This window comes from Populus euphratica, unplaced genomic scaffold (assembly GCF_000495115.2).
Source record: "Populus euphratica unplaced genomic scaffold, PopEup_1.0 scaffold35.1, whole genome shotgun sequence".
NCBI classification, from domain to species: domain Eukaryota; kingdom Viridiplantae; phylum Streptophyta; class Magnoliopsida; order Malpighiales; family Salicaceae; genus Populus; species Populus euphratica.
The window spans coordinates 1,777,667-1,804,739 of NW_011499860.1; the positions used below are offsets into that span (position 1 = coordinate 1,777,667).

General features: G+C 30.6%; 4 protein-coding genes across 6 annotated transcripts in view; 2 read left to right on the forward strand and 2 right to left on the reverse strand.

Moving 5' to 3' along the window:
- LOC105124588 (U3 small nucleolar RNA-interacting protein 2-like) overlaps positions 1-1,398 on the reverse strand; it is a 4,704-nt gene extending 3,306 nt beyond the window's left edge. The window contains exons 1-2 of one of the 2 annotated variants that reach the window (XM_011024667.1): positions 779-1,398; positions 20-237 (exon numbers count right to left, since the gene is read on the reverse strand). In XM_011024667.1, the coding sequence (XP_011022969.1) occupies positions 20-237; positions 779-1,203 (643 nt within the window). In that variant the 5' untranslated portion in view covers positions 1,204-1,398. Of the gene's footprint in view, positions 1-13; positions 238-778 lie in introns of both variants that reach the window. The other variant, XM_011024666.1, reaches the window with a different exon arrangement.
- Positions 1,399-8,741: 7,343 nt separating this feature from the next.
- On the forward strand, positions 8,742-10,036 carry LOC105124589 (transcription factor HEC3-like). Its single transcript, XM_011024668.1, has one exon. The coding sequence runs from the start codon at positions 8,828-8,830 to the stop codon at positions 9,527-9,529; it is 702 nt and encodes a 233-aa protein (XP_011022970.1). The 5' UTR covers positions 8,742-8,827; the 3' UTR covers positions 9,530-10,036.
- A 2,995-nt stretch (positions 10,037-13,031) lies between these two features.
- TED7 (tracheary element differentiation-related 7) lies at positions 13,032-13,965 on the forward strand. 2 transcript variants are annotated; one of them, XM_011024670.1, is made up of 2 exons: positions 13,032-13,341; positions 13,384-13,965. In XM_011024670.1, exons 1-2 carry the CDS (start codon positions 13,107-13,109, stop codon positions 13,803-13,805), a joined length of 657 nt encoding a protein of 218 aa, XP_011022972.1. In that variant the 5' UTR covers positions 13,032-13,106; the 3' UTR covers positions 13,806-13,965. The 2 variants fall into 2 exon arrangements, with proteins under 2 accessions (XP_011022972.1, XP_011022971.1); XM_011024669.1 differs by having other exon boundaries at positions 13,032-13,965.
- A 3,201-nt stretch (positions 13,966-17,166) lies between these two features.
- On the reverse strand, positions 17,167-20,695 carry FAS2 (Transducin/WD40 repeat-like superfamily protein). Its single transcript, XM_011024671.1, has 12 exons — positions 20,463-20,695; positions 20,127-20,238; positions 19,961-19,987; positions 19,781-19,853; positions 19,281-19,384; positions 18,995-19,194; positions 18,803-18,899; positions 18,537-18,609; positions 18,324-18,412; positions 18,094-18,232; positions 17,693-17,793; positions 17,167-17,596 (listed from the first exon to the last, which is right to left on the reverse strand). Exons 1-12 carry the CDS (start codon positions 20,574-20,576, stop codon positions 17,370-17,372), a joined length of 1,356 nt encoding a protein of 451 aa, XP_011022973.1. The 5' UTR covers positions 20,577-20,695; the 3' UTR covers positions 17,167-17,369.
- Positions 20,696-27,073: the final 6,378 nt, after the last annotated feature.

Genomic DNA, 27,073 nt, shown 5'->3' on the forward strand with positions numbered 1-27,073 from the left:
CTGCTATGCTTAGTTGCTCGTCCTTCTGGATTCTTGGAACCATGGGATCTTAGTATTTCCTCATTAGGCCATTGGTATCTTTCAGCTTTTCCACTGTCTACATCCCAATGCAAAATCATGCCATCTTTGGAAGCAGAAAAGCCCTTTGAGTCATCATCAGAAAGGCATATAGCAGTAACAGATTGCCGATGCTTCACTAGGATCTCAAATCCATCGACACTCTCTGGCTTTTGAACCCTAGGTACTCATGAATGTAAGCATTCTAAACAAAAAACACATGCATGCCATCACAGTATATAATACATAAAAAGATTTCTTTTAAAGTCCCCTGCTTTAAGACATTAACAGAAAAAAAGTATACATTGGCTTTCAAAAAAACTCTCAACGCAACCATTAAATTTGATTAGCCCACATCATCTAAGTAGCACTCTAGAAAAATCCCAATTAAGCTTTAGCAAGTTAAGTAAAACAATCAATCAATAATAGAAAAGGTATACAGTTGGAGAGGTTTGTGCAAAGTTCAAATTTTGCAAATTTGCAAATTAAGAGACAGATCATCAAAATGCTGCAAGATAACTCTTTTCAAATACCAAAAAAATGTGTGGCTGCTTGAAAACTCGCTCGAGGATTCCATTTGGCCGCAAAATCAAAACAAACGATACAAATAATAACATAGAAATAGTATAGTAAATAAAAAACCCAGAATTGTTTAATTCTTAAAATTCATAAATTGCAAAAAAAAAAAAAAAACTGCATATACAAAAGAAAAAAATTGTACCTAGAAGCAATGGCTCTCCTCAAACGACCACTATCCTCAAGCTGTTGCTGCATCAATTTCTTAGCCACAAAAGAATCCCTCTCACCTTCCTTCTCAAACACTCTCTCCCCCTCTTCATCCTCCTCATCCTCAAGCTCCTTCTCTCTCTTTCTAAGATTCTCCACCAACTCTTTCGCAATCCGCTGCCTCTTCTCTTCCGCCGTCTCCTCCGGTTCTAACTCCTCCTCCTCCTCCCCTGATTCTCCTCCACCATTAAGCATTCCTCCGTCCAACTCCTCCTCCTCGGATTCGATAACCTCATCTTCATTCTTCTTGCGTCTTTTGCTGTTGCTGAAAAAGGGATCTCTATTCATAGAGAATTTGCTGCTGCCCCTCTTGTTTTTTCCTGGGGGGCCTCCCATCTTCCTTGGATTCTTGTTTTTCATGGTTATTGCTGATATTAATTAATTTTCAGTGCAAAATAACAGAAACCCAGAAAATATTGATTTTTTTAGCAGAGAAAGAAAGAATGCACGTGGGCGGGCTGGCTGGCTGGGTGAAGAGAGGTTTGAAGGGAGAATGAGCTCTTAGTAGGGTTTAACGCTGGGGGTTTTCGGTGAGAGCTGAAGAAGAACAGCTAATTGGGTGCCGTCTGGACATAAAACGGACAATTATTGTTGGACCTTTTAATATGGTCTTGTCTGGTGAATCACTGGGCTTGGGCTGCAGAAGATATATCTACATGTATATAAAAGCTAAAGCTGTAGGCAAAAAAAATTTGGCGAGCATATTTTAGTTTTTTTACATGAAACATTAATTATTAAAGATTTGTATGAGGGTATAATTATCTCTCAGTGCATTAAAATAATCCAATTACTCTTTATATCATAAAGTTTACAGCTAGCTAAAAGTGCTATTTTGATCATTCTATTTTAAAATACAGTAAAATAACTTTAACTCTAAAATAAAAAAATTTAAGTCATAAAGAGATATTTTGTTCTTTTCATATAGATTTTTTTGTGAATTCAAAAATCAACCCTTTTTTCTTTTAAGTATACTAAATTATTATTTTATTATAAAAAGTTATTGACACTTACAATATACTTAATAATATGTGATAAACATTTGTGTATTTTAATTGGTGCATATGGTGCCTCTCATTAACTTAGATTGCTCTTTTTCCATGTCGATGGATGAGCTACCATATCCTTTTCTAGCAATGCAACGTATGATAATGAAAATAGGGTAATTTATTATTGATGAATCTTTTTAATTTTTTAGTATGCAATGTTCAACCCTATTAAGAGCTCGTTCTCTTTCTCCTTGAATTAGCTCTTCTTAATTATTCTAGTCAACAAAGTTCTTTTTCTAGTAGTGTAATGCATGTTGATAAATATTTTATTTATTAAAGATTAAATTTTATAATTTTTTTATGTATAATATTTTTAGTATGTATGATGACGCGAGTCATGCGTTTAAAAAATTAATAATGATTGATATTTTTTTTAGTTTATTTTCTTTTTCAATATTATCATTTGATTTTTTTTAAAAAAAATTGTCCATATAATTTTCTTAAATATCTTTTTCGGATCGTTAAGCATCCAACAAACTCAAGACAAAAATTATGGCTCCACAATTAAAATTCACAGTCAAAGTAGAGGCCGATCTTTTTGTAATTTTTGAGTGCCACTCGTTATTCTCATTTCCTGCAGCTCAAATCCAAAACCTTTCCACGGAGATGTTGGAACTCCTTTGAGAATCATTGAACTGAGGTGAGGAGATCATATGATATGTTTAAGTGATATCTTCTCACTGCATGCAATTTTCTCTATAATAGTATAATATTTATATATCTTGCTTTTTAGTGGAAGTCTGACCTACGATATTATATTGAAGTGCTCGAAACCCTTTTATCATAGTGTATACAAATGATATATTTTTTTTCAACAATTTATTCTAAAAGGAAAATATCTTATTTCCTAACACGAGGGAAAAGTTTTTATAGGTGAAACACAAATCAACAAAACTTGTTTTAAAATCCTTGATTTTTCATATAAAGAAATTGAATTTATTCACAGTACTGAAAGCATTCATCTCTGAATAAATAAATACGTGTAATAATTGCGAAAGGAATGAAGCTTAGATTCTGATATTATCGATATACTGTAATTGGATTTATTTCCAATTTTTTTTCTTTTAATTTTCTTTTAACTTATTGTGTTTTTCTTGAGTGTTATCTGAATAGCTATTTTATTAATAAATCAATCGATTACTATGAAAAAAAATCCCTGATTTTCTAGAATAGCAAGTTTTTGGCATTAAAGAATTCTTTCTATTGTTAAAAAAATATACTTCATTTTATAGTTTTATAGATCTAAAGCTTGAGGTCAAGATGATATTTGATAAATGGGCTTATCAAATATCAAATACATATATAATAAAGCATGACTTCCGTGAAAGAAAAACTTAGACATGAATTTGTTTTGTTGGTCCTAGAAAGTTTGATAGAACTTGATGCTTGCAGTAGTTAGCGAGTCAACAAGGATTTGATCACGTTACAGCTCTGAAGGATCTAGTTCAGGCTTGGCACCTCAGTTGTTATTATAGAAAACCCTAATCCGTATTATTTCTCACTAAAAAGATAAAAGAGTACTAATCCAAGCTGTAAATATATAGTTTCTGTGCTAACATTATTATATATCAGACCAAAAAGGGCACATTATCTAGGTAGATAGAGGTTTTCCTTGCGGATCTCTCTCTTCTTGCAAGGTCTCGGTGACACAACTAGGGTTTTAGCACTGTTTTTATTTGTTAGGGTTTAGGACTCCATTGTTTCCTCTGTAAATATAAGCGAAAGGATCCAAGTCATTGTTCTTAACAATCTTCCAACTCACCCCAAACAACTCGTAATCTATATATATAAAACATAGTAACATAAATGAAAATATGGTATTGTTGAACTATATATGTTTCTTTATCAATTTGACATTATTTTATAGTTTCAACACATGACTTATTAGAACTTTTGTGAAGCTTTAATTTCAAGTTCCAATAACTCTCATCAACCACTATGTCATCATCTGCTATCTTTCAATGAACCAACTCTTCCAACAAGAAGAGCGCCTTCTGTCATGTCTACAACTTGTATGACCTTCATAACTTGCATGGATAATTTTAGATTAAAAAAAGCTGTTTATCTCATACATAATCCAATGAAAAAAATGAGAAAATGATGGATCCTAGCTAAGTTATATGATACAAGTACTTGATATTTTAACTTAAAACCAGATTCGACTTGATTTTGAGAGAGATTAAAGGTAGAAGATCTATTCAATTATATATGTAGTCCAACAACAAATAACTCACTCAAAAAATCTAAAAGAAAATTTAAACAAAACTAAGTACCACAAGGAAATTAAAGAACAAGAACAGAAACCTATACATAAACTACCAAACATATCATACATATGGTAACAACATATCCGTATGACAACTCTATTTTCAAAAAATATTGACACAAATGTGAGGGGAAAAAAAAGAATTCTTGCCCCAAAATCTTTTGTTGCTTCCATGACCATTCATTGCATTTCTCTAGCAGTTTTCCCACTTGAAACACAACAATTTTAGGGCAACGAAAGCTGCTCTCATCAGCATCAGCAACACTATAGAAATGGTCCCATATGCCAAGCTTTAAAATTTCCATCTTAATGCACGTGCGAGGTTGCAATGGCCGCTTCTCATAGGGCTTGATACGAAGCGGTACATTATTGTTTGTTCTATCTTTGTGCCCTCTTCAATTAGAGATGTTACATGGCCAGAAGTGCCAGCAACCATATAGTACAAGATTACTGAAATGCCTAGCTAGTCATCACTTCCCCATTTCTCTATTTAATCATGGAGGATATACGCTGAGCTTGTCTAGGTATAGAATTACATGAATTGGATCAACCCCATTGAATTGCCTAGAGAATCTAAACTACTAGATTGATGAAAAAAAAGCATGCTAAGTTCCTCCTAAAGTAAAGTGATCACTTTATCTTTGAATTTAAAAAAGCCATTGTCTTTAAAAAGCGTTATTAAAAATTCTAATGGCTATCTTTTTTGGGTTTAATATAAAGAGGCTTGACACTGGATAATCGTTATCGAATCCTTGATATATGTGGCACGACTCCTCCTAGTAACTTGAAAAATCATTTAACTTAATACTTTTAGCTAATGGACAAAATAATGTAGTGTTCCGAACTTCACTGGACTCTTTGAGTAGAACCAAAGCTATCGGGAAATTTAATTTCACTTTAAGACTTTTTTTTTTTGGTTTTTTTATTTCTTCACATTAAATAAGTGAGATCTTATTTCACTCAAATTTTGGTTCTAAACATCTCTTTCTAAGAGTATTACATCCTAAATAAAGTATTAATGTATAATTGTGCATACCTTAATGTTTTTTTGTTTTTTCATAAAATATATCATGAATGAAAAAAATATATAAAAACATTTGTTTCGAAGAACATTTTATATATATATATATATATATATATATATATAGAGAGAGAGAGAGAGAGAGAGAGAGAGATTACATTTTGACAAGTAATAATTTAAAAAATATAATAATAATAAAATAATAATAACAATGTATTATAGTTAGCGATAAAGTAGTATAATTATAAAGTAGTTATGATTGTTAAGATGGAGGTGATGCAGTGATTGTTATAAAGATAATGATAATATTTATGGAGGAGTAATGGTGATTATAAAAATAATAATTGTAAAGTAGTGAAGGTGATGATAGCATCAATAACAATGTTTATGGAGGAGTAATGGTGATGATAAAAATAATAATTGTAAAGTAGTGAAGGTGATGATAGCATCAATAACATTAACAAAATAATAGTAGTTATGGAAAAGGAGGTATTGATAATGAAATTATAATAGTGATGATTAAAATAATTATATAATATTATGAATGAATTACTTTGTGTAAAATATTTTATAGAATTTCATGATTCAAAATATTTTTTTAATAAATAAATTAAGTTTAGATATTGACTGTAAAATATTTTATAGAATTTCATGATTCAAAATATTTTTTTAATAAATAAATTAAGTTTAGATATTGACTGTAAAATATTTTATAGAAAATAAACATAAAAAAATCAAAAATTATATTTTTTGTAAAATGTTTTATGTAAAATAAATGAACCCTTAACTATAAATTATTTGGCAAATTGTACTAATGTAATCTTGCTTTTCAGTTAATTAAACAATTCTTGTGTTTATATGTTAAATAACCAATTCAATATAAAAAATTAAATTATTAGATGAGATTCTAAGATATAATTTATATTATTTTTTAATATAGCATTTAAATTTAAAATTTACAAAAGTTTATATTACTTTGTGTTTAATTTTTATCAAATAAAATAAACATGGTAAAATTCAAACTCATAACTACTTAAAAATATTAAAATTATATCAAATAATCAATTCAACTTAAAAATCTAATACACACGAAAATCAAATAGCCAACATTGTGCTTCTTCCCAAAAGCTTTAAAATTATGATTTCAAGACCCAGCAAGAGGAATGTTCACTTTTCCCTCTCGTTTCCCCAAATGGGAAACTTATTTATCCTTCTGTAAGCAAGTCGCTGTCAAGCTAGCCCAGAATATGGAGTGGCATTGAATTTCATGACCCCTTTTTCTTTTTCTTTTTTCTTTCTCTTTTGTGTGATGCAGAAAGAATATAAATGGGTGTGAGATCTGATCAATCCTTCTCGTAACATGTTCTGCCTTAAATACCAACAGCTGATAAAGTAGAGAGAGTCACTAGCTACTTGCTATTCTGCACATAATATTGGACCATCTTCTAGGCTTACCCTTGTTCTTGCAATTAGCTGTACTCTTGTCTGAACTTGGCAATTAATTGGCTCATGGATCATCTTGTTAGATAACTAATTTATTATTACCACCACTAAAATAGTTTAAACTTAATATCTCTTGAACGAATTAAAACACTGATGCTAATTGTGAAGATGATTAGAATATGGATCTAATTAATTATAACTTGACTTTGGCTAGCTAGCTCAAGTTTCTTTGAAGATGACCTTGAATTAATAAAAACTTGTAGCTAACTATTTAAAATGAAGTGAATTTTTTATTTATTGTTAAAATAGCCATAAAGTTATATCATAACATATAATATGAAAAGCTTTTCTCAAAAATATAAAAACAATATTTTACTTCGCATGCAAGTACTCTTTCGTAATTACTGCCAGCAGCTGAGAGCAGCAGAACAGATTCATCAGTCACTCATTTCAGTGTGTTCGCAAGGAAGTATACGCAGACTATGCAAATCATTAGAAGCATGCTACCTTCAAACCCAAGCCACAAACACACATAACTGTACAGTTAGTCTTTGTACTATTTAAAACTGTAATAATTCTGGAGGCTCTTTTGTTACAGTATCGTGAGTTCTTGGGAGAAGACGCAAGGAAACCCTAGAATGATTGCTTTATGTGCATGCGCAAGTTTACACAGCATTTATAAACCTTTTTTTTTTTATGAAACGACATTTATATATAAACTATAAGAGAGAAATAAAAGTATTACCTTAGAAAATGTTTAGCTTATCCTTTTATGTATGCTTTTGTGTATTCTATATTTGGGATATGGATCTGAAGATTTTTTGTTTTTTAATCTTCACTAATTATACATATTTTATATGTTTTTCACTTGTCCTAATAGTTTTTTACTTGTCCTAATTCATTAATTATCAAGAAGTACATGATAAAACTTATAATTTATTTCTATAAAATTATTTTCTTCAATATTGATTAAATAATATGATAAAAATTCAAACTTATTAAAAGATTGCAAAAAAAGAGAGTCATGTATTAATTCTGGAAAAAATCAAATAAAAAAATAATATTTTATTTTACTCTTACTGGTATGTAAATTAAGTCAATTATTATATATCTTTTTTTTTTCCCCCGATCTTCTCCTTTGATGATGTATGCCTCGAGAACTAGAAGCATAGGAAATGATGAAAAGAGAATTCTGAAAAACATTCAAGGGCTTTCAAGCCAAGTTATTTTGGCAGCTAGCTCGCCAGAAACTTCTAGTAATTTACAGTGTAATTTAGGGCTGAGATGCAAATCAAAGAAGAGGATGAGAAAGAATATGAAAATATAGTTGAAATACATAAAAGTATTGAGCTTAGAAGCTTATCATGGTAACTTGTTCAATCCAAACGAAGCTGATAATGAGTTCAGCCCTAAATTACACTCACACCTTCTCTACGAAGAACACACACACAAAATCAATTTCTTCAGCACTCTTTCAAATATTATGTAAGACAATTAATGCATGCGCTCCTTGTTATTCTACCTGATTTTGGTTCCTTGTTTTTACATATATAATAAGAACACTCCTAAATTGTGAGAACTAATTGAAGATCATGGAATACATTTAATTAACTTATCATCATCAACTAATCAAGGACTGATTAATGAACTCGCACAAGAAACCATCTTAAATGAGTGTTTAATTATAAAGGATGAAACTAATGTGAAGATCATGAGGAAACTTTTCAAAAAAGCAGCCAGGCTTCATTCCTACATTGACTGAAACAAAAGAGAAGATGTCATCTCCAAAATAAGCCTTTAAGAAGCAGCCTAAGATTTCAGTGCTTGTGTGTTGGCTGGCACGACAAATTTTAAAGTAAGATTTCAAGACTTTAGTTGGAATTTAATGTAGCAAGCTGGGCTTCTAGCTTTCATTAGGTGCAATTCTTGGTTCTAAGAGAGAAAATCTTAAACCTTGATCATTCTTCCAAGTCCAGCCAAAACCTCCCCCCTCAAATCTCTCTCTCTCTCTCTCTAGCTCCCCACCCCCACAAAGCTAGAGAGGATCATCACTTGCGTACTAAAGCCTTCACTTTGTCTATTTTATGGAGAGGATAACTAGCTATGATTGTCATCATTTACACAAGTCAGCAATCATTTCAAGAGGCTATTAGGTAGCATTGCCCATGTCTTTTGTTGACAAAACTCTTCAAGTCACACCCTTCCATCATGAATATCAATCAAACTGAATTCACAAACCTCACTTGGAATCTTCATGTGTCCATGGAAGACCAATTTCTTCATCATGACCGGCTTCCTTTTGTCTCAATTTTCCCTAGCTACCCTCTCCAACTACAACAAACACCAATCCCAGCTCCAAACCAAGTATCACTCCCAACTTTTCTTAGTCATGGCCAAATAGGAAACAGCACAGATGAAGCGGATCAGGATGAGCCAGAAGAAGAACTAGGAGCAATGAAAGAAATGATGTATAGAATTGCGGCGATGCAGCCTGTGGACATAGATCCGGCCACGATTCACAAACCTAAAAGGAAAAACGTTAGGATTAGCGATGACCCTCAGAGCGTGGCAGCACGTCTCAGACGAGAAAGGATAAGTGAAAAGATCAGAATTCTTCAACGGCTTGTTCCCGGGGGAAGAAAAATGGACACTGCTTCAATGCTAGATGAAGCTATCCGTTACGTCAAGTTCTTGAAACGGCAAATCCGCTCACTCCAACCTAATCATCAGCACCAACCATGCAACACTAATGGAGATTGGCAAGTTCCATACAACGACAAACCTCTCAATTCCACCACCACCACCTCATCCTTCCTCGAACCTCGAGCTGCACGCCATGGATACATTCTCGGTGATACTGGGGACAATCCCTTGTGCTTTAATCACGAGGTAATAAGTGATCAGGGCTAAAGTGAGAAGTGATTAGCGTGTTAATCAGTCGTGATTATTAATGAACTAGTAGTAATTAATGTGTGTGTATGCATAAGCTAGGTACCATGTGAAGGAAAAAGTTGTTAGGATATGGTTGACTAAAGGGTATATATGGTCTGTGGAATAATCATAACGGTTAGCTTGAGATGCGTAGCGCCATATATCCATCTATAATATACAATAAAGCTTTTGGAGTTTGTAGGGCTCGCCGGAAAGTTTGTTTGGCCGACGCCCTTCCTAGACTAAACAGTGACATATGTATGTACGTCTTTTGAATACTATTCTCTCTATCGGTCTGTGTGCACAAGAATGAACATGCACGTGGGGTGGTCACATAATCATACATGTTCATACTCATCTGACAATTTTATGGGTGCAAATGAAGGTATGTGGGCATATTATTTGTGTATTTTTATATTTTGGGATATGTTTACACATATATGAACACATTATTTGATCGATATACTAATTGAGTTTTCCCCGGCTCCTTCACTCGCATCTTTTTTTTTTTCTTCTAAAATTATATCTTTCAATTAAGTTCTTCAATGGCCTCATTAGATGATATTAATAAGAAGTTTGAGATTGTGATAAAAAGTCCAAACTAAAAGATAGAGAATTGAAACATAAAACACAAAAAAATTACATGGCTAATCACAAATTTATGACAATTTTAATTTTGATCTAAAATTTAAATTTTATTTGTTTTCGATCCCTAAATTTAAGAGATGAGAGAAAATCATAAAAAAATAGTGAGAGAAAGATAAAGTTATCGATTGGCTTTTATAATTTCAGCAATCATAAAAATCAAATTTGATGTCAAATAGTTTTATTATTCAACGAGAGTTGGATAATGATAGTTTTTAGCCTTCATATTGCTTGAAAAAAACAAATAGGGGTCATTTAAATTTTTTAGATTTGGTTGATTTTTAATTTTCTAAGTTATTTTGAAGTTGGTAGGTGGTTTATGAAGATTTATATGGTATTTTTGAGGTTTATCAAGTAAAACTAACATCAAAATTGGATTTTTTAAGGTCTAAAAGTTCAGGCTTTTATTTTTTAATTATTAGCGGTGATCTAAAAATGCTACAATAAGCAACAAGTTGCTTGTCATTATAGGCAAATTGTCGTCTATTTAAAAATAAAACAGATGATACATCATTAGCTTTTGTATTTTTTTTAAAAATAAATTGAATTAAATTTTATTTTTTTAAATAGTGATCAATCCTTTTATATTCTTTTAGTTGCAATATAATTCAAAGAGATTAGTTTTATTTCTCATGAATTCTTGAACTCTTATATTTTATATGAATTGGTTGCATTTGAATGAAGTTTTTATAAAAATAGAAATGATAATATGGATGCATGGAAACATTTAAAATAAAAGTGTTAGTGAAAAATATTTGTATATGTATATGCATTGTTGTTATCTATTTTTGAGCCCCTATATAAACAAAGAATAAAAAATAGAAGAAAATAAAAAAAAATCAATAAAAAAATACTAGAACGTATAGAAAATTGTCAAAAATTGATTGAGGAAAATCAAAATATATAAAATTAAAAAAAAATTAGAGTGTGTTTTAAACCAATGAAGACACAAAAAAAAATCAAAATTAGATATTAAAAATTTTACAGAATTTATTTTTTATTCTCTCAAAATGAAAACCCAGTCTCCGATATAAAAACAGTGGATCAATCCGCAAAAGCTCCCATTTAGTTATTGTCTGCTAATTTTCTGTAGCAGTTAGAGGCAGGGAACTTAAATCAGCATTCTTAGTTGATTGTCTTGCCTTGTTGCAGATCCAAAAAATGTAATTTTACTCCTTGTCAGGAGGTGATCTAACCCCTACCTCAGGCCTACAAACAGCTGTTGTGTGAATTCTGAAGCCAGAAGATTCACGCTAAATATTTGATGTGAGCTTTCTCTCCATCAATACTAGTTATCATGTTGCAATAAAGAGTTTCCACCTGGTGTTTTGACGAAAGAGTATATTACACAGAAAATACCGCATGAAGAGCCCAATTTCTCCATTCTTTTTCCACATTTTTGCTGTTTAGAAGGGGCTGAAATTTGGTCTCCAACGTACAGCGATTTTATCCACTTTGTAGTAAAAATCTTGGTCATGATATTGTTTACTTGAACAAAAGGGGAAAAAAAATGAAGGGATGAATAGAGAATTTTGATCCCATCATGTTTGCGAGGATTTTGCTTCCTTCTAATGGTTGTTGTTCATGACAATTCATACAAAGATGATTTCCCTCACAAGGTAAATGAATTTATTTTTACAGTGGAAATCTTCAGGGAGTTGGGCTGAGAAAGAGCAAGGTATATATCCTAAATTCCTAATTAATCAATGCAGAGGCATGTATGTATGCTCAAGGCACATTCTATGTTTCAGAATAATAACTTCTGCTCATTCTTTACGGGCAGCCCTAGATGATGACAGGATCATGGCCTCCGAGGAGATCAACTACCATGACAATCACTACCAAACATTACAATTGCTGTTCCCATTGTCTGGGAACAGCTCCAAATTAGGAAAACAGCAGTATAGTGTTTAATGTAACGTATTGCTTTTGTTTTAGTTCATGCTCGCGACTTGCGGGAGATAAAGAAAGTTGATGGGATTGTTCTTCATGGTTTGATATAACATCCCGTTCCGGTCAGAAGATGATCATACCTATGCAGCAAACCAATTTGTATGCAAATATCATATTGAAATTGCAATTTAACACGATGAATTTGATTTTGATATTATGGCATATGCCTGTTCTGAATTAAAAAACAAAAGGTGAGGGTGTTTGGTTATTTTTTATAAAAGATAAACAAAAGTTGATTGAAATTATTATTTTTTAAGTGCATTCTAAAGATTATAAAGTAATGAAGAGTGAAGAAGCCATGGTATAGAAAAATGAAAGGAAGAAAAAGTTTTCAAATTCTTGGCAAAATCAACATAAATTTTTAAAAGATGAAACTTTCCACAAAAAACAAAAAAAAAAAATCATCTAATACTTGATTTAAACATTCACTAAATATTAATACTTGATTTTGATTGAAAAAAAAAACAGAAAAAATGCACCCTGCCAATTTTTGTAAAAACAATTAATTTAGAACATGAACGGGTTAAATTTTCTCTGCTTTTCACGTAAATTTTCTGAAAAAAAAAAACTGCTAAAGAATGAAGCCAGGCAGGTTAGGTGATTGATAAAATGATCCTCTTGACTATGGAAGATGGTGTCATTATCGGAGCCTATGAACAATTCATACCAATCAACATCCTTGTCCTGAGAATTGAGATGTAGAAAGGAAACCTCTCTAATAAACAGAGAAAAAAAAACACAAGAAGTGTTTTTTAGTGCAATCAAAGACAAGTCTTGAAAAAAACTTTGCATGAGAGTCAAGTTACTCGAAACTTAGAAGCATGCATAACACTAAACAATTCAAAACCCTGCTCAAGAGTCAGCAGTACAAATAGGTATCGAGAACAGGCCATGTTCTTCACATCTCAACAGCAGCATAACACAATCTATCCAACTTCCAAAGCTTTCCCAGATTGAAATGGCCCCCCCTAATAACTATGACCCCAACTTCCCGTATTTTCCTCTACCACCACCACATAATAATCCTCCATCCCCTCCAAAAGTTGCGCCACCTCACAGTTCTCCATCCCCTCCAAATGTGTCGCCGCCCCATAATTTTCCTCCACCACACATTGCTCCCCCCTCTCCAAAAGTTCCTCCTCCACCACATCATCCGATTACACCACCACCTACTCATCCATTTCATCCACCACCACCCCGTCACATTCCTCCACCCCCTCATGTTATTCCACCACCACCCCATCACATTCCTCCACCCCCTCATGTTATTCCACCTCCACCACCAACACCAGGACATCATTCGACTGTTATAATTGTTGTCTTTGTCTCACTTGGTGGTCTATTCTTTCTTGCATTCCTCTCAGTGGCTCTCTGCTGCTTCATTAAGAAGAAAAGGAAGAAAACAGTTCAGAAAACTGAGATCTTAGAGTTCGATGAACACACTAAAGTCCAGGAAACCATTGTTCCAGGTCCTCATGGTGAGAAAATCACAGTACTAAACATTGAAGAGGATATGCATCTTGTAGAGGAAATTAAGAAAAACGAACAGCTAACTGAAGGTTCGCGCATCAAGTCGGCTCACGATCATCCCCTGGATTCTGACATAGCAACACCCTCTTCTCAGTATAATCAGCACCATCTCGAGCACAAGGTCTGATTGAAACACAAACAAATGAAATAAGTGGCAATATAATCGCACACTCCTCGTCAACAATAATATTCTACAGTCCTGCTGGGATTATACAAGAAAAATTTCTTAATTATTTTCCAAAGTTGTCGATATGTTTTCTTTGAATAAAAACTTAAATTGTTGAATAGTATTGTCATGTCCATGCATATTAGGAATTAGAAATCCAAACTACACGAAAGAAATTAAAATAAGAGTATATAGCACTATTTTATCACAAGAGAAGAAATAAAATCTCCAAAAAATAGACATTAACATAAATACTGCAGGCTCCTGTGGTAGTTGTGCTCATCAATCCACCCCAATTAAAATCCTGATTTCAGTGGGTAGACATGCAACATCAAATTAACACAAAACAACCATGCACTTTGAGGCTTACATCATATATACTGTACTCATAGCGAGCATTTAATAACAGCTACGGAAAAATGTGTCCTCTCTTATGAGAAACAATTTTGCAAGTTTGTTTTTAGCTTCAAGAACATATTATATTTGACAGATTTTTAAACAAGTGGGATCCATGACAGTGACTGCAGAAGATACCAGGCTCATAATGAGCATTATCATTTGACTCAAGCCCACTTCTGTAGCCTATCAGCGTAATATGCAGGTAGATATGCCAAATTGGGACACTCTGATAAATATTATCATAATTGTTTTCAGCCATTCTAACCATGGGGATCAGTATCAAAGCAGGGATAGTACCAGAATATTTTCTTAAGCTGACTCTTACAATAATATAGATATAGACAGGTTAAAAATTCTACCCCAAAAGTCTTATATCCTGTATCAGCAAATATATCTGCATCATGCTTTCAAGAGATTCAATCTCACCTAGATAATAATGGGAGGAAATATAAAGCACAACAAAGTTGGCAAAACATTGTAAAACTCATATGTTCCAGTTGGTTTATTGTGCATCATAATATATCAATGCATCATGCTGTCAAGAGATTCAGTGTCGTCTGAATACTGGGAAAAAATCCCTTCACATAATAATAGTAATAGTGAATTAAGTAACTTATTTTGTACTTTTATCAACCAGTAATTTATTTAAAATCGTTTCTTTTCTTTGGTTTATCAAAGGAAAATAATTTTTGTTTCATGTTATAATAAGCTTAGTTCCACATTTTAATATTCATCCTAATTCTTTGTATAAATGTTTATTTAGTTGATTTGTTTACACGGAATCAAGGCCTCTTAGAACTCTGAGTCTCCATTAGCTGGCACTAGACATGGGCCCGTGCTACTCGACGGGGTTGAATTTATTTTTTTTTCATAAAAAAGAGCTTCAGGTGTCTTAATAGTATTTTAAAGATAGGAAGAAAATTCACAATTGAGGTTAAAATCAATCAAAAAGTGAAGATGAAATTAAAAAAAATTGATAAATAACAAATTAGAATTGAATGATAAAATTAAAAATAAATAAAAATTTTACAAAATTAAGGATAAAGAAAAAAAATTAGAAATAAAAAGAATAAGGACTAAATTGTTAAAAAAAAACATATTATAAATTTGTATTGAATGGTGAAATTAAACAAATAAAAATTGTACAAAAAGGTTAAAAAAATAGAAACCAAAAGAATAAGAACCAAATTGAAAATATAATATATAACAAATTGAGATTGAAAAATAAAATTGAAAACAAATAAAATTTTTACAAAAGAGTCAACAAAAAAAATAAAAAATAAAAAAATAAATATTAAAAATAAAATATCAATAATTAAGAGGACAACTTTAAAAACTTGAATAGCCAGCATAATTTTTAAAGGGAGTAGAGTGAGAAAGAGAGATAAGTATCGTCAGTGCCAAATTGTTCTACCTCCGCTACTACATGCCACCCCAATAAAAATAGAACATCATGAAGATTACAATGACAAAAAGAAAAAGAGCTTTTAATTATTGAGAGGAATCACACGCATCGCTAGAAGAGTATAAGTATTTTCCACACGTTAATAATTTTTTTATTAAAATATTTTTTTATATTCAATAAAGTATCAAATTGACCTTAATCAATTGTATAATAACAAAAAAAAAATATAATAAAAAGATAAAAAAAGTCACTGGACACGAATTTTCAAAATTTTGACTTTAATGGTAATAAGTCATTTTATTGTTAAAAAAAATAAAATGACTAAAAATTTTTTTAATTTAATTTTAAAAATTTTAATTTTAAGAGTAAATAGGTAATTCAACTATGTTTTAAAAAAGTAAAAGGACAATTTAACTCCAATCAATCAAATAATAACTAATAAACATTGTAAAAAAACCAAAACACTCTCAATATCAATGCTATTGATGTTATATTGATGTTATTTAGAATAGTAAAATAATAATTACAGCAATGAATAGTAAATATATATTTATGTAAACATTAAATTTATCATCCATTTTATTTTTTATTTTGGTTACATTGGAGTTTATTCTCCTTCACTATTTTGGTATCTAATAAAAGAAAACATGGTCAAGAAATAAATTTGTTTTTTTTTTTATGATCATGAATATGCCAATTAATTATCGAGTAGTGCTATAAAATCAAACAAAACTACCTCCCTGTTACAACAAAACAAGGGAACAAAATTACCTCCCTGTTAAATCAAAACAAGGGGACAAAATCCTGGTCCAAGATTTATACCTTAATCAAAGCCAAGTTAAGACTTTGATATTTTATTGACGGAATCTCTTGAACCTGAGTCCAACAGCTCGACTGCTCCTATCCCAGAAAATCACTATTTCATCTCCTGGATTGAGCTAGGAATCACATCCATAAAGCCCAGTACATGAGTGTCTTTAATCGGTCCATTCTTCACATATGCCTCCTGATCACTCTTGAAACCTTTTTTTCCATATGTATTGCCCCAGATGACTTGGTTAGCCATTTCCAGTGTCCATTATCTAAAAACATGCTAAATAATGTTCTCATGTGATATTAAAAAAATCTCATTGCTGGCGATACACTTTCTGATCTTCCATGGATTCTTGGGGTTCATGATTGGTGACATGATGTGGCTGCTGCTTCCTCTCCAGCCTTGGTAGGTCGAAAGTTGTAATAAAAGGAATTTTTTTCATGGTGGCTAAAAGAAAAGAGAAGATTAGAAAGGAGAATCAGAGCGGGAAGATGGGGAAGTCTGCATCTCTTTATAATGTAAGATAAACCCTATTTTAATAGTGTATGGAGCAGTTTCCTTTCTTGAATGATCAAACCCGTTCAACGCTGCCTAAAACACTACAGAGGCGTATACCTGTGATCAGTGAGAACTTCTTGGATTTCCTGTTCTTCTCAAAGAGGGATGGGTGTTAAGTTTTTGTTTCTAAAATAGAAACCAAGTACTCCTAGAAAAGCCTAACATCAGTTTTTCATAAATCTGTTGTGTTGTGTCCCTTCAAAACTTTTGACAAAACACCAATAAAAAAATGGGGGGGGGAGGCCATTTTGCACCGCAACAATTTGCATCATACATCCGCATTTGGGAAAACGAGATAGAGGAGAGACATCCTATACAATAGTTTTTTGACTACCAAAAGTTTTTTAGGTTACTGTGGATCAATTGCCATGGGAGTGATTCGCCTCTTGGCTGGCTTATTTGAGATGGGAGTACTTATGGAGACTGGTGATGGCTGCTTTCCTTCATTCTTTGCTGCTACTGTTTTTCCACTGTCTTCTGCTATACAACCATTATTTGTCGTTGTTTCAATTATCATGCACTCTGGTTCCTGCGTATCGGGGCTCTTGTTCTGATGGACTGCATCTTTCCTCTCGTCTATGTAAGATTGAAACATAACACATAAGAAAGGGGCCAAACTGTGGAGTAAATTGATGGACTAGCAAAAGCAATAAAAGAGAAACAACAGCAAACCTGCCGAGGAGATGGGCGAACCCAGTTCATTAGTTTCAAATTCTACTAAAGTACAGTATCCATCTCGGGAAGACAAAGCTAAATACTGAGCATTAGATGACCTATTAGCAACAAACATAGTTAGTAATTTGCGATATTAACATCAACCCACATGAATCATCCAAAAGAATTGTAGATGGTGCAGCAGGAGCATAAAGCACAAAAGCGAAAGGCTGTTTAGAAGTAAAGATGAAAAATGAAACTCTCATCTTGCAAGTCTGACCCAGTCTTAAACAGAAGAAAATATGCATCAAATCATACAGAAACGGTCCACTCTAATTTTATCAAAATTTAATTGATGTGTACTATGATTTGTTTTTGCAAGGCATGCTCTTTAGAGTTCAAACCATATTTAAATTTACCATGCAATGTCAGTTATGGCTGCATAATGAAGACCGGCCAAGATTGCTATGGGAGGAACACTCTCTGTGTCATAGATATATAATGAATTTAAAGTTGCCACAGCAAAAATCAGGCGATATGGAAGTTTGAAGAGCCCAGCTGCACAAGTCAATAAAGATACCCAGCTTAATAATAACCTTTTGCTGAGCTACAACACGTTTAATAAAAATCATCAAGACTTGACTAATACCTGAGGCTAATCCCCTAAGGTTAAAAGCCACTGGACAAAAACGAACTGCCACAACAGGCTTGCTAGCACCAGGGAGCATTACTGCAGGTCTGCATATCAGAAAATATACACAAATTAGGAAAGAAATAAAAAGAACAGAAGACAAAGAATAAGTCTTCTTAAAACTTAGGTAGACATCATTAACAAGAAATGATATATTGAAGCATGTCTTGCCTTGAAAGATCCATTCTGGAAAATGCATAAGCAGTATTTACTGTTTCCGATGCAGCTGACATTTTGTAAGAACCTGCAATGCAAAGGGTGCTTTGTCAACAGATATTAATCAAGCAACAGCAGCATTCTGTTAAATGCAATTAAGACCGGCATTAGTTCATGAGATGAGTAAAGACAATACAAGCTTTTGTGCATGTGCGTTTACAAATAAGATTAAAGAAACATACAGGCTTTTAACTCAAATGGACTTATGTTTAGGTCCATACCTGCTGGCACAAGTAAAAAGGATCCATCAGGTGACCAGGCTAGTCTTCTGAAGAAAGATGGTAACGTCTCATCGTGAAAAAGATGTGTTTTTGTAGACTGCACCCCCAGAAAATGTATAAGGCTTGCAACATGTTGAAGCACAAATAATCAACAACACAATCACTCTATTGTCTGAACTTAGAATCATTTACCATCTGCTGTTCTGCCTTTGTAATGACATGCTGAGAAACATAGTTCATCTTCTCAGCACCTTTTGTCTTTGTCTGAGGCTTATTCACATAAATTCTGCAAGTTCTATCTGAACTAAGAGAAGCAATGTACTTGGCCAATGGATCCCAAGCTACACCTTGAACATAATGGAAATGACCATCCAATAGCTGATGTACAGAACCTAAAACCAAGACAAGGGCAATCAGAAAATCAACAACCAAGGCACTTTAACTGTTATGCACTTTGGTTTTGTGTGGTCCTTCTTGCCTTTGTTAACATCCCATATGATGCAAGAATTGTCAACTGATCCAGAGATCAGATATGCAGAGTCTGCAGACCACTCCAAGTCCAGAACATCTTTACGGTGAAATCTGTATGAAAAATGAAAATCACTAATGAGCAAAGAAGTGAGTGAATATCTAACCAAGATCCTATACAATTTCAAATGGGCATTTTCGCAGGTGAGAAGAATAAAAAACTTCGTACAAATGAAATGACATCAACCAAAGCCAAAAGATCAAACCAGTATCACTATTTCCTTCTACAGTTTTTAACTCCATGACATTAATATTATTACATTTTCCTGTTTTCATTACATTTCTCTCTGAATTCAATCAATCAGCAATGCAAGATTAATTTGGATGAAATGACTATGCCGGGCTTAACTTGAGCCTCATATCCACATTTAAAACAAACAGACCACATCCAGTAAATCACGGCTATGCTACACATGGAAGTTTAAGATCATATATGACGAAATCACTTACAACAGGTTCTTGAGGACTTTCCATGTTTGACCAGTTTCTGTGGAATGTAACTTCCATATAATCAGCTCTCCCCCTGCTCGCATAAAATTGAATTTAAGACTACATTGCTGAATCACCTAATAAATGACCAGTCAAATTTCATCATGAAAGAAAAATAGTCTCTGTAACTTAAAATCATACCATCAGCACCTGAGGCAAGCAATTCTCCTGCAAAACTTAAACAAATTAAATTTCTATTTAAGAAACTCCATCAATAGCAACAACGAAGTAGATAATTTGCAATAATTAATTGCTAAACATAAAATAAAAAATCTGAAAAGCAGCATCACAATCAATAAGTTCTTACCAGATGGAGAGAAACGGAGCACGTTGACAGCTGAACCATGATAGGAAAGGCTATTACGATAAGTTGCCGTCGCGATTTTCTTCTGTGCTTGGCCTGAATTTATCACCCAAATCTGCCAAAAAAAAAATATATATATATATATACAAATTCTTTGAAAATAAAATACCAAACACTGAAATGCTGGAAATGGGTCTTTGATTTTTTTAAGAAAGATCCGAACAAGCCTTAACTTTTAGTTCCGCTAACAGCAGAAATATAAACTTCATTGACTGATTAAACAGGAATGGAAGGCAGAAAATTAAAGTTAAATCTCAAGAATGGTGGGAAATAGTGTACCTTGATATCGTAATCGGCGCCGCCGGTGGCTAGGAGACCGGAGATTGGGTGGAAGTCTAGGGTGAGGACTGGTTTGGTGTCGTGCCAATTAATTTGCACTGTTCCTCCCTTCATTTCTTGTGGGTTTTCTTGTTTGTTTCTAGGGAAAGTGAGGGAAAATTTTTTAGGGTTTATATTTTTGGGTGAAGAAATGGATAGAGAAAAGGGATTTTTTAGCGGGATCTCAGTTTTGAAGTGGCGGGAAATGGGTGGGTCTTTTTTTTGGGACCATGGTACATTGTGGTTTTGCCACGCGGCCACAAGGTTCTTTGTTGAGAAATTTTACGGTGGCGAAAGACTAATTAGTGGTGTTTAGTTATTTTTTATAATTCATTTTAAAAAAACAAAAAAAAATCTAATAGAAAAGAAAAGGTAAAATACATGATCTATCAAAAATAAAAATAAAATATATCTTTATTTAAGATTCTTTTTCTCTATTTATTTTTTTTAAAAGTAAATTCTAATAAATAATTAATAGAATACCATTAATTATCTTAAGCGTTATAGAATTTTATATTATTTATCATTACATGTTAATTTTTTCAAATAATTATGGTTAATTAAATATTATGTAGAACTTCATTATAATTTTTAATTATAGTTATGAGAGCTTGTATAAAAATAATTTGTTTTTGAAACTCAAGTTATAAGTTAGTAATTAACTCAAATGTACTTAAATTTTAATTATTTTTCTAAATTCTTGAAATTATGTTATATTGATATAAAAAATAATATTTTTCATTAATTCACTCTAACAAGATACTAAGTTAACGGATCATTGGATTAACCAAAGGTTAGGGGTATAAAACACAAAAACTATACATATGATTTTGCACCAACTATATATGAAAAAAAAAATTATTAATGATATGAATTTGTCCATGCGTGTATTGTTACTGCTATTTTATGATCATTTTTGTCGCATAGAAGACCATATCACATGTATAGACAAGTATTTGAGAAACACAAGTTATGAGACCTCTACTCTATTTGGGATTAGATATTTTTATTTTTTATATAAAAAATTATATTTATATATATATAAAAAAAAAATTTCAATGTATTTTTGTATTTTAAAAAATCTAAATTCAAATAAAAAAATTATGTATGAGAGAATTGTGTGTGCGAATAAATAAAAATTCATTAATAATATCTAAAAATAAAATTTAAAAAATCGAGGGACTAATATAGATTAAGATATTTAATCTTGAAATATAGAACATTAATCGAGTTGTGTTTACTAAATTTATTTATTAAAATATTTTTTTATTTAAATAAACAATAATAAAAATAGATACACAAATTGAATTGATTGAATAAAATAAAAGGAGAAAAAAATCATGCAAAGTTGCACAAATTAAAAATATAATCTGAAAATAATTTTTTTATTTTCAAAAATAAAATTCATTCATACAAAAGATAGAAAAAATTATAGATGAATCATAAAAACTCTTCAAATTTAAATTTATAACTAAAAAAAATAATTATAATTTAAAAGAGGTTTTCCAAGCATAATAAGAGAGAGAATGCGTATTAATTTAAATATAAATTAAAAAAATTTAGAGAAAAAATATAAAAAATAATCATTAATTTTTAAAAAAAATAGAAGAAAAAAGAAGAAGAATTAATTTTAAAAAAAAATTAAAAGAAAAAAAAAACAAAGGCTAGACTTTGCCTATTTAAGGCCCATCCATGGGCTTGCCTTGGCAAGAACTTGCAATTAGACCTTTGATTTTTTTTATTTGCAAGTCATCCATTCTAAAGTTTTTTGAAAAAATACAACAGTCAAAATATTATCTGATTTGTTCAAATTCTAATAATTGTGGTAGTTGAAAAATCAAAGTTTAAGTTTTTTATTTAAATAACCATTTTCAATCTTATTTTTAGCTAAAAAATATAGTGAGGAAATACTACGAAAAGAAGAAGAAACATGAAAATTGTTGACCTCGTTAGAGAGAGTTGAAACTAAAAGGGAAAATAAGAAAAAAATTAAAGTCACTATCTAGTGATTAAAAAAACTATAAATCTTAAAATAGATTGTTATCCTACTAGACAAAGGTCATAACAATATTAATGTTAATTTCTAAAATAAAATATTTCATCAATTTAAAAAAGTTGACATTAATCCTTAAATAGAAGATTTCATCAATTTTAAAAAGTGCTAATATTGATACTTAAAATATGAGATTTTATCTTTTATAAAATATTGATGTCAGTCTCTAAAATAAAAAATTTCATCAATTTTATAAAATATTGTTGTTAATCCCTAAAAAGGAGATTTCATCTTTAATATAATATTGACATCAATCCCTGAAATAGAAAATTTCATTAATTTTTAAAAAAAATTGGTAATCCCTAAAAAAAAGATTTCATCAATGAAAGAAAAATTTTGACTTTAAGGATATTTCATGAACTTATAAAAAATCTTGATGTTAATCTCTTAAAAATAGATTTCTTTGGTTTAAGATTTTAAAACGAGCATTTGACTTATATAGATGATGAATATTAGGTTTTGACCCCATTCTTTTGAATATATCTTAAATAGATCATAATAGCACCACCCATACTCATTTGGCATATGTGAGGTCATGTTGGTCTTGTCTGGGTTAACTCACGACAAGGGATAATACATTGCAGTGCACGAAAAAAAACCAAAACTATAAAGACAATTTAAAATATATGGTATTTTATTTTATTTTTAAAATTATATGTTTTCACTTTAAGAATGATTCCACCGATAAAATAACACTTTACCATACGATGAAAAAAAGAATTAATAGGGTATTGTTGAGCACTCTTTAACTCACCATTTCATTTTCTTTAGTTTAGTTATGAAAAAAAAAATTATAAGCTATAAAGATATCATTTTGGCCATATCAAAACAACATCAAATTTCTCCCCCAGTATAACCATTATCATGCATTTTATTTTTTTCCCTACTTTAGACTAGACTTTCTTCCTCTCACATGTCCCATACATGACAACAAACACATCCTTCTCTTCACTTGAACATGTACTTCATCCTTGACCAATAGCTCACTAAAGATGTGAAAAATACTTGGATGGAAACTAGGATTTTTTTAGGAGGGACTTTTTTGGTTTCAAATACTCTTTGCTTATATATACATATACATATATATACATACATACATACATACATATATATATATATATATATATTTGTGTGTGTGATTTTGATTAGAAAACATATACAAGAAAGAAAAAACTAGAATTTCTATTTTTAGAGTTACTTATGATCTAGACTTGGTATGTTTCTTTCGTAAAAATTAAGGTTTAGAAATAATCCTTGTCTCTTTTAGATAATGGTGCATGGAAGAAGTTTTTAAGTTTATTAAGACTTAGTCATGCTTGAATACAAATTTTGTACATTTTCTTGATCTCAAACAAGAAAGGTTATAAACTAGATATATATTTTTGCTTGCTTGGATGATGTTTGGATTAAGAAAAAATTGAATATTCTTTATTTAAGGGCTTAGTTGGTTTTCACTTAGAGTTTCAAAAGACTTTAGCTTGGCCATAGTTTCATGTTTAATTTTCATAGGTTTTATGAAAATTGAATTTGTCTCCATCTAGAGACTAAAAAGAAATTTCATCAAAGTCCAAAATCATTGAAATCTCTTGTTTTAAGGGATTAATGTTATTTTTCTCTGAAAATCTCTATTTTGATAAAATCTCCTATTTTAGGGACTAACATCAAGAATTCTATTAAAATTCTAAAATTGATAAAAACTTTTATTTTTATGAATTAACATCAAAATCTTTAATTAACACTTTAAAATTTTGAAGATTTTCTATTATAAGGACTAAAATCACCATTTTTAAATTTCTTTATCAAATCTCTTATTTTTAGGATTAACATAAATTTTTTTGACAAGTTGTCAACATCCTTTTTTTTTAGGATTAACATAATTTTTTTTGACAAGTTGTCAACATCCTTTTTATTTAAAAAATAAATATCATATAATATATAGGCCTATAACAAGGTTTGTAAAATCAATAACGTGCATATAATAATTTAAGAAAAACACATAGCAAAGATAACATTTTATTTGAAATGATGTGGTAAGAATATGTCTATCTTTTCTTAGACATAACTAACTAAGCACCTGAATATCTAAAACTAATGTCTCTTTTTAAATTCTAGTTTTCTTTAATTATAAGGTGATGACTATTGTTTTTATTTTTTTCCTTTTATTTTTTGGAGAGTCTTGCATTCATCATTGTGACAAGAGTAAGGGTAGTCAAATTGTTGAAAATTTGACATCACTATCACTAATTTCTTATACGAGGAGAAAAGAAGAGAGGGAAAGGTACTTAATAATTAAAACCAAGTTTAGGTAATGGTTCTTTTTTTAATAGTTTTTACTAGATTATTGACTTGTATCATATTGTGGATCGGATAATATTTTTTTAATGTAAAACAAATGTTCAATCATTGTTAATGTGTTTCATAATAATAAAAAATAATAATTATGAACTCAAAATACAATACATGTTGGACAATAATTTTTTAAAATATTGATACAATGACATATTGCATGATGTTTGTTTTCAAACATTAAGACAATGAAATATTGGATCGACCTGATTTAACTTGTTAAATCTTTGACTCAGATCATGAGACCGTGATAACACTATAAATAACAAATCAAACTATGAAGGTCAATTCCTAATCAACATAATATTGAAGGATGCAATTGAAAAAACAAATATTAAATTAAAAAATGATAAAGAAACTACTCATATGAACCCATGTAAACTTGTCAAATAAGCAATTTTGATTATGAGATTGAAATAACCTCATAGAAAGAAAATATAAAAATTATGAATCTCAATTTTCAATTAACCCAATATTGAAGGATGGAATATTTTTTTAAAAAATATTCAATTAAAAAACCTAAAAAATATTCAACTGCCACACTCATGAATCAGGTCATGAGATTGGGATAAACCTATAGAAAACAAATAAAAAGAAATGAAGCTCAATTTAAAAAATGTATATTTAATTAGAAAAGTATAAAAAAATAACCAAAGTCAACCTGAATTAATCTATCAAACTCGCATCCTAAGTTATGATATTAAGATAACCTCGTAGAAAGAGAATAAAAAATAATTATGATGCCTAATTTCCAACTAATATAATGTTAAAGAATGAAAAAAATAATTTAAAAAAGCAGCAGAAAATATAGCATGAATCAACCAAGCTAACTTTTTAAACTAATGAGTTGAATCATGTGATCAAGATGAAGTCATGAAAAGAAATTTTAAAAAAATACAAATCTCCACTTTCAGTATATCTAATAGTGAAAGATGAAATTAAAAGAAAAAGAAAGCTACATCCATGATAATAGTATATAACCTAAAAAAAAAGGTTGGAAGAAATTATAAAGTAAAATTTCCAAAACAATATAATATTAAAATATAAAATCGTAAAGAAGAAGAAGAAGAAGATTGGATCGGTAAAAGATGAAAATGAAGAAAAAAAAGAAAAAAAAACACAAAATATTATTCTAATAAATAGTATTGGGAGGTGTGATAATGTTTTGTTAATAACTAGCTAGATGACCCAAATTGTGCCTTGGCCAAGCTAAATTATTTTCACAACATAAAAAGGTATTTATGTGACATAATCATTTTCGAAGAAGTAAAAAAAATATAAGATTAAGGTAATTAAAAAAGATTGTCTGTGTTGTTAGAACAATGACCCAAAAAACAAACAAAAAAAGTACTATAAAACACGTATTTCATATTTAAATTTAATCAATTAATTAAATTAAATTAAAAAATAAAAATCCTTGTAAGAAATATAAATTCAACGAAGACCCAAAAAAAGCTTGAGATAACCCCTATTTTTGCATGAAAAAATGGAAATTCCCATAGAAAAAGAAAGATAGAACAAAGAAGCATGAAAACATTTACGGATGAAACCCAAAAAAAAAACTAAAAAAAAAAGAAAAAACCAATTAAATCCATATAAACCTTCAAAATCCAAGTTAATATCTCAAATTCATAGCTTGCTAAATTCTATACCCACTTAACCAAAAAACTTAATATCCAACTAATTTAATGTTGAATGATAAAAAAATTAATTTAATTTAATTAAAAAATCCTCTTAAAAAAGCAAGATCTAACAAGGATGGGAAAAAAACTCAAGGCAATATCTGACCAATGTAATGTCTAAATATGAAATAAATTAATTTAATTTAATTAACAAAAATTTCTTTTAAAAACTCTTGATCCAACAAAGACAAAAAAAAAAGGACAGCTTGTGTTATTCTCAAAATGTTTGAAAAATTTTGTAACAAATAAAAAAAAGTACTAGAGGATGTAACAAAAAACCATTAAAAAAAACCAAGCAACCACAGTAAGCCTCCTGAACCCAAATAATTGGATTAACATCTCAAGCTCACAATCTGTTAAACTCTAAATTCGAGCTCAATCAAAAAACTCAACACTTTACATATTTAATATGAAAGGATAGAACCACAAAAAAAAAATTAATGTTAATTAATAATTGAGACTCGAGGAGGCTGCTTGACTTGTGTTTCAAT